Source organism: Magnolia sinica, chromosome 18 (assembly GCF_029962835.1).
Source record: "Magnolia sinica isolate HGM2019 chromosome 18, MsV1, whole genome shotgun sequence".
Classification (NCBI taxonomy): Eukaryota; Viridiplantae; Streptophyta; class Magnoliopsida; order Magnoliales; family Magnoliaceae; genus Magnolia; species Magnolia sinica.
The window spans coordinates 14,083,459-14,090,568 of NC_080590.1; the positions used below are offsets into that span (position 1 = coordinate 14,083,459).

A 7,110-nucleotide genomic window follows, 5' to 3' on the forward strand; every position below is an offset into this window, starting at 1 on the left:
GTCCTAGTTCTTTTTGTTGGGGCACTTTAGGTAATTGTCCTTTCTTTCTGTCGCTTTTAGCTCATTGCTATGTGTGGCAGTTGGACAATTTTTATAGCCGTCCGATCTTGATCAAACTATAAGCTGTGGGGACCAGGTGCTTTTGAGTGAAGAAAGACAGCCGTAAAGGAGAAGAGGTATCTTGGGTGTAGCATTCAAGTCCAAAAGTTGGAGATTCTGTCGTTGGCAATGAATTGAAATTGTCGTTGCAGCTTCTTACACTACAAAAATCAAATCTGTCCTGTTTCTCTGATGACACGGAGGGTGGGAACCACTTCTCATACGCAGATATTATCCAGCACTCCTTTTTTAAGAATGGCCCACTCTAGTCCAACCACGCAACTCTGTTGAGGCCCTGTTGCATGCCATCAGCCAGTCATGCTTTGGTGCCAAACTGCAGTAGACATGCTAGTACAGTGATTTAATCTGGACTGTCCACGTGGTGGACCCTACTGTGGATGAGATGCAATCCTGGCTTTTGCTTGTGGTACTTCTAAATGGAGAGTGAAAAAAAAAAAGCTGAAAGCTTGTCAATGGTAGAGATTTAGAAGGGAAAACTCTCTTAATCAGATTCTAGAATCATCTAATCAGAATGGCTTCCCTACCACGATCAAACAAAAGTAGTGGCCCACCATTTGGACTGTCATAAATCACGGTACATGCACACATGCGCCGTTAATTGGTTAGTAACCAACGAAATGGAAAGCTCCTCTGTATGTAATTATAAGTAAAACATATTTGCATATTGTATTAAACATCTTTGCCATTTTAACACGAGTCCATTGCAACACATTATTGCAGTACCTCACTCCACACTCATACCTCCTCTGCTTATCTACGCACAATCCCACCCACATTCTAAAAGGCTTTGTGAAACCTTTGCCAACATGCATGCATACATACATCCACACGGTGCATACTTATGTGCATGCACAGATGGATCAATTGTCGCTTGAACTAGATCATGAAGAAGCAGCTGCGGCGCAGACCGGGAGGTCTTTCTCAAGATTGGGTGGCACCCGGAGAATGGGATTACTCTCAAAGAAATTGACAGGTTTCAGATCAAAGCTCGAAGAGACAGTGGGCATGATGGGGTAGTCTTCTTGGCAAGGGATGTGATGGAATCCCAATGTGTACCATACAACAATGTCCTTGTTTTCGATTGGTCGGTTCCTGCAATTCAATCCAATATACACTTAGTAACACTTGAAACAGAGAAGAGATTATGTGGGGGTTATTTTTTTGTGCCACCCAAACACGCGAATAAATTCAACCATTGAAAATTGAATGAATGGTTGATTTGTGGGTACTTCAAAAAAAGAACTAGGGCTGCATTTGGTTGCACAAGTAAATTAAGTTGCAAACATTCAATTTAATTAAGAGGTCTAAGGAGACTTCCCAATACAAGTAATGTGGGGGAAGAGTCCTCAAATTGCAAATACATTTCTTTCAGGTCAATCTTGAAGGAAATGCTACTGTAATTTGAAGACCTTGCACTTAATAAAATTCTAGTCTTTTTTTTTAGGCCTCAGCCACTTTGGGAGACACATTTGTTCCCGAATCAGAGTTGTGACTCAGCTGAGTTGTACCAAGTCACCTTCTATTCTCAATACCGACTCCTGGTGGTACCAAACCAGACCGGACTTTACCGATAGAATTCGAGCCAACTTGGATGAGTCGCATCTAACTTGGTCAATTTGCCAACCATGCTAATAATGCGGGGGAAGTAACCATCTGTTATTTATGCATCACGAAACTTAAAAATGCAATTCAACTCAACACTCATCCAAACGCACCCTAATTCTTCAAACATAATAAATTAAAATCACAATTACCTTTCAGACCAAACAGCCAAAGTGTCTTCCCCTTTGCTCTGATATACAAAAAGTCCGCCGGCCCATTCCTCGCTCCGGTTATATGGAGTTACCCATATCTAATGGAAAAAAATAAAAAGAGAGAGAGTATTATTAAGTTAAAGAAAGAAAGGGTAATTTCAACAAGTGTAACTGAATCAGATGGTGAGTATTTAAGGTCACCTGATTGTTTGTGAATGCGCCTCTCAACTGCGGAGGATCTTGAGGATCAAGTAAGGATGCGGCCGTGCCGGCTGAAACTACTTTATACCCGACCGGGTTCCCGACTCGGGTTCTTTTGGACGGGTTGATCACATGAAATTCGGTCGGTTCAGACAGCTTGAGCTTGATCTGCGCATCCTTCTCTGTCTTGGCGACGTTCCTCTTAGCTTTCAAGTAGCTTCTCCTGGGCGATTCTTCGGGAGATGTGTCCTGCCTCTCAAGATTGACCTTGACGAACGAGTTATCCGAGCCGTCGATGTCCATGTCCAGGTAGAATGTGATGTAGTGGTCATGGATGACGCCGATCACGTTCTCGGACAAGATGGTGCCGTACATCTCCTCATGGTCGGGTACCTGATTAAGGTTCTCATACGGGGTTCCTTTCACCATTAGTATTCCACTCAGCCCAACCTGTTATCACCCACGACTTCCAGTCATCTCCACATGTGCCGACGATGCACGTGTTAGAACCAGGCCCTTCATCAGATCAGATAGGTCCACTCATCAGGCGGGCAGCATGTGTATGACCAACTGCCTGTATTGAAAAGTACGCTTGCAGCTCGCCTGATGGCAGGGCCATCTGAATTTTCGGACCAGGACATGTTGAATGGTCCGGATCTTGCACATACATGATGTGCGTGCATCTTTCATCAAACCCGTTCATCATCTGTGACGCAACAGGACGAAGGAAAGATACAAAAAATCGGCCTGATCGGAAATCTACATAGGCCACAACGAATGAACTTAGATGTTTTAGCTGCAATTTTACATTTTTCCCCATTGGTATGGCCCATTATGAGTTATGTATCGTGCATATCTTTCGTATGCACCATGAACATAAAGGCTATCACCTGATGGACGGTATGGATTTCACGTATACACCATGGTGGGCCCATAGATATTGAATGCCTCACGCGGAAGGTAAAACAGGGGCTACAGAGGATTCCGGTCTGATACTCTTTAAAAAATCGGAGCTCAATGATTTCAAACTCTTGAGGCGGTCTTTGTCATTCACCATCTGAAGAACATTTCTACCTTCAATAATGTCAAGACTAACATGACAATTATAATGTCACAGAAGAAATGATCGATCAACCACCGTTCTTTCTTCAAAAAATCTCGAGGTGGTGGCCCACAAGGTTGTCCCCATCAAAATGATATTATCACCCATAGATACTTTTGGTAATGGATGGTGTATAATCGACTGTATACAGTACTGTTGTTAGTGTATAATTACTAAACACTAAAATTGCAGCACACAAGGATGGTGAATCCAATCCATCGACAGTGGAGCCAAGCTTTTGTCCGTCCGGATTGGCGTCCGTACATATCGTGTATGCCATTGATAAGTTGCCAGCCGCGATTTAATACTTTGACCTATCTTACAATGCAAAAACGTGCAAAAACGCACAAATTTGACAGTCTACCCAAGGGCCGGCTTTTCGGCTGGGCTTGGAACTGTTAATTAGTCCCGTGGGCTATGATCGAACCTATCTTGTGAGGTCCAGTCAATTTTTGGGACATATCAGGCTTAGGCTTAGATTGCCCGGCTGACTTTAATGGCCTGTTTGGATACCACCAAATAAGTAACTTATCTAAAACAACTTAAGATCCAAACGGGCCCCAAGTGTATGTAACATGGAACCCTAATGCATGCTAGGCCTGGGGCCAACCAAAATATTTTGGGTTTGGCAAAGGCTAGCTCAATCTTGTGCCGACTGCCGCGCTTAGGCCTTGGCTAAGCTCATAGCGTTAACCCGGCTGGCGCAGCCAAAACCCAGCCCGTTGTCAGTCCATTAACCTCACACCAAACATCTTTTGCTAAGCCCACACAACATGTGTTCAGCGTAGCATTCATGAGCAAATATTTAGCAGTAAGACGGAAAGGTGTAATATCCACGCCATCCACTAAGTAGGTCTGGCCGTGTAAAATATTCTCACATAAAAATAATGCTATTATTTCACTCTCAGTAAAGTGGACTTCAATACTAAGAAGTCGTTTGGATGCTAATAAAAAATTTTTGCAATAAAAAGCTTATAGGTAAAAATATTATAGAAATTATTTAAATATTAATAGTTGTTTGTAAATCTTTTATAGTGGAATTACTGGGTTCATAATAGTATGGTATGCAGTCCACCTTGGAGGACAATATTCGTCTTCCCATGTTTACAGCGGGCACGTGGCATACTTGTATGCCGATCCAAACCGCTCGTTCATCATAAGGCTCCAAATCAACCACAGAACCAACATCACAGTGACTTTGGACAATCCTAACCGTGTAAAAAAAAAAAAAGTCGTGAAAAAATCCTTGAAACACTGAATTTATTGAATACGTACACCAATTTTCAAATGCACAGGATTATGCCAATCACAGTAAGTCTGGTCTGGTCCAATGATCCATCCATGGTTGTCATGATGAACGAACGGTTTAGATCATCAAACGCCCACTACCACTACATAGTAGAAAGTGGCGGGAGGTGCACTGTCCATATATACGCATTTCTATGGAAAGAATACGTCAGCCAACACCCACCTCTCTCTCACTGTCCAATCACTTCGCACGAATCCAAGGAGATTCCAGGAGATTCTCTCTTTTGTTTAAAAAAAAGAAATTAAAAGAGAGAGAGAATCCTGGAGATCCTCATCGTCAAATGAAAGGACGGTGGAGAGGCCCGGGCCAACAACGACAAATCAAGAAAGATGCGTTTTAAGTGGAATCGACTCAAACCTTGATGCGTACAAGACCATCTGTCTGAAATTCCCAATCAACGATGTAATCGTAGTTCGCGACGGATGCTGCCATCCGAACGACTAGGGTGACTTTTGGCCGCACCTCACGAATCTGCCAAACAAACCAGCGATAATAACGACACTCAATTGCCACGTCCGCTTACTAGCGCCCACAGTATTCCATACCACTCAACCAAAGCCTCATGGGCTGATTCATCCACTGCATATACGGCACATATATCCCACCAATCTGAACCGTTAAATTTGTGGGTCCATGTTGTAGACCCATCCTGTACCCACAATTTTAAGATCGTCTGATTGGTTTTGACTAAGGGGCTACACTCCATCCAAAAAGTAAGGCCCGCAATTGTAGGAGGGATGAATCAACACCACTTCAGCAGTGCACAAAAATCTCCAATTTTCTAAGAATTATAGGAGTAAATATCATAATCTCTACTTACATCCATCCCTGTGATCGGGCTCTCGGCGTGCCGCCATCCAATCTCGCCAGCATACCGCTCGAAGACGCAGATCATGTTCGACCGAACATACGGCTTACCATCTGCGGCCGCGAACACCGCGTCCATGTAGTGGGAGTGGCGTGGGCAATCGTTAAGCGGGTCCAACGGCATCGCCTGCAGCCCGAATCCGTACTCACCGGCATCCATGTACGTCTTGAAGTACCATGCATCTGTCGGGTCCATGTACGGCACGAAGAGTTCCGTCGAGAACCCTTTGTACATGACGTTTCTAAGATCGCCGGTCTCGGAATCTCGGACGTTGGCCTGAGAGATGATGACGCCCGCCCGGGGATCGGGCTTGAGATGGAACTGCCAGTTGGCCCACTTCACGGTGTGGCCATCTTCGATCGTGAAGCTGGGACCCTTTGGCTGCTCCATGGAGATAGGATTCAACGGTTTCATCCAGAGCCGCTCGTTCTGGACGGCCGCGTATCGGTAATCGGTGTTTTCAGACTTCGGGATCGGGATATCACGGCCCCGATCGGTTATCTCCACCACTTCCTTAGTGTCCATGTCGATGACCACTGTCAATCCCTCTATGGGTCTCATGTAGAAATTCGCAGTTCCTTCCGTCGAGTAGCACTGGACCTTGATCAATCTCCGGCCATCTTCCTTCTTCCCGAACCAGCCCAGCGAGATCGGCAGGCAGGCGAGGTCCGCCAGAGCGACGCCCCGGTCCTGCACCGTTCGATTGAAGGCAGGATCCGACAGCGGAGCAAACGTGGCCATGGTCATGTCCTCGATGGTCATGGTCGGGTACCCGGACGCCGAGCTGATCTCATCATCGGTGACCGTGCCCGACTCGAGATCGACGGTGAGGATGTGGGATCGTCCACCGAGGATAGCGATGACGGAGGCCCTCCGAGGGGGGAGCGGATTGCCTTTCTTCCAGCGTAGGACGACGGCCTTATCGGGCTCTTGGAGGACGAGGGAATGGATGGTGAAGGGAGAGGAGGTGAAGGGTGCGTAGGTTAAGAGGATGGAGCGAACCTTGTTGATTTCTTGGATGGTGAGGGGGTCGAGAGGGTGGTGCGGGGTTTCCGATATGTGGGATTGCGATTTGGGGCGTTGGGTGTTTGGGAGGAGATTGGGATTTGAATGGATTCGATTCTTGGAGGTGCACCATGGAGAGAAGCTGTTGCAGTCGAGCAGCTCGACCTTTTCGGAAGGGGTGTATGGGAGGTGGAACCAAGAGCGAGTGAAGAGAAGAACGAGAAGGCCGCTCAGTACAACGAAGAGGAAGCGAAGGAGGGAAGTTGTTTCCATCTCTCCTCTCACTGAAATAAGGTAGTGTGACGGACGGTAGAGACAGGGGTCGTCTTCATATAGGCGCGGAAAAGAGAAGAAGCTTTGATACTCTAAAAAGTGCGATTGATGATACGCGGGTAATGAAAATTTGGGGACCTGGCATTCATTAAGTTGAATTAAAATATCCTAATTACGTTTTCAGATTAGATAAGTCATGAAGAGAAAATTTCGCTTTTTAATTATCTGACTGTCAGATTCGTGAACACGTTGTTGGACACTTAAAAATGATAAAGACAAACTGATTTTGCGACTGACTCGGAAAGAGTCTATGGCACAATTTTTAATTTGAGGTAATTACGTCACCTGCACAATTTCTTTAGGGCGTGTTTGGGCAGTGGGAGTAGAAGGGATTCGGTGGGATGGAATTGCATCTCGTCCTGTGTCAATTCCACTCCATGTTTGGGAAGAATGGAATAGCTGTGGATGAATTGCATTG

General features: G+C 45.5%; 1 protein-coding gene across 1 annotated transcript; it reads right to left on the reverse strand.

Annotated features, from left to right (window-relative positions):
* Positions 1–738: 738 nt before the first annotated feature.
* On the reverse strand, positions 739–6,700 carry LOC131234036 (amine oxidase [copper-containing] gamma 1-like). The gene is made up of 5 exons (XM_058230995.1): positions 5,307–6,700; positions 4,844–4,957; positions 2,076–2,525; positions 1,875–1,972; positions 739–1,212 (listed from the first exon to the last, which is right to left on the reverse strand). The coding sequence occupies exons 1-5, from the start codon at positions 6,630–6,632 to the stop codon at positions 1,002–1,004; spliced, it is 2,199 nt and encodes a 732-aa protein (XP_058086978.1). The 5' UTR covers positions 6,633–6,700; the 3' UTR covers positions 739–1,001.
* Positions 6,701–7,110: the final 410 nt, after the last annotated feature.

Bases quoted from the DNA above. Each gene is read 5' to 3' on its own strand.
- LOC131234036 (XM_058230995.1), bottom strand. From the start codon at position 6,632: ATGGAAACAACTTCCCTCCTTCGCTTCCTCTTCGTTGTACTGAGCGGC. The intron at 1,973-2,075 runs GTGACCTTAAAT...TTTTTCCATTAG, and splicing joins GCGCATTCACAAACAATCAG to ATATGGGTAACTCCATATAA. The intron at 1,213-1,874 runs GTAATTGTGATT...ATTGAATTGCAG, and splicing joins TTGGCTGTTTGGTCTGAAAG to GAACCGACCAATCGAAAACA.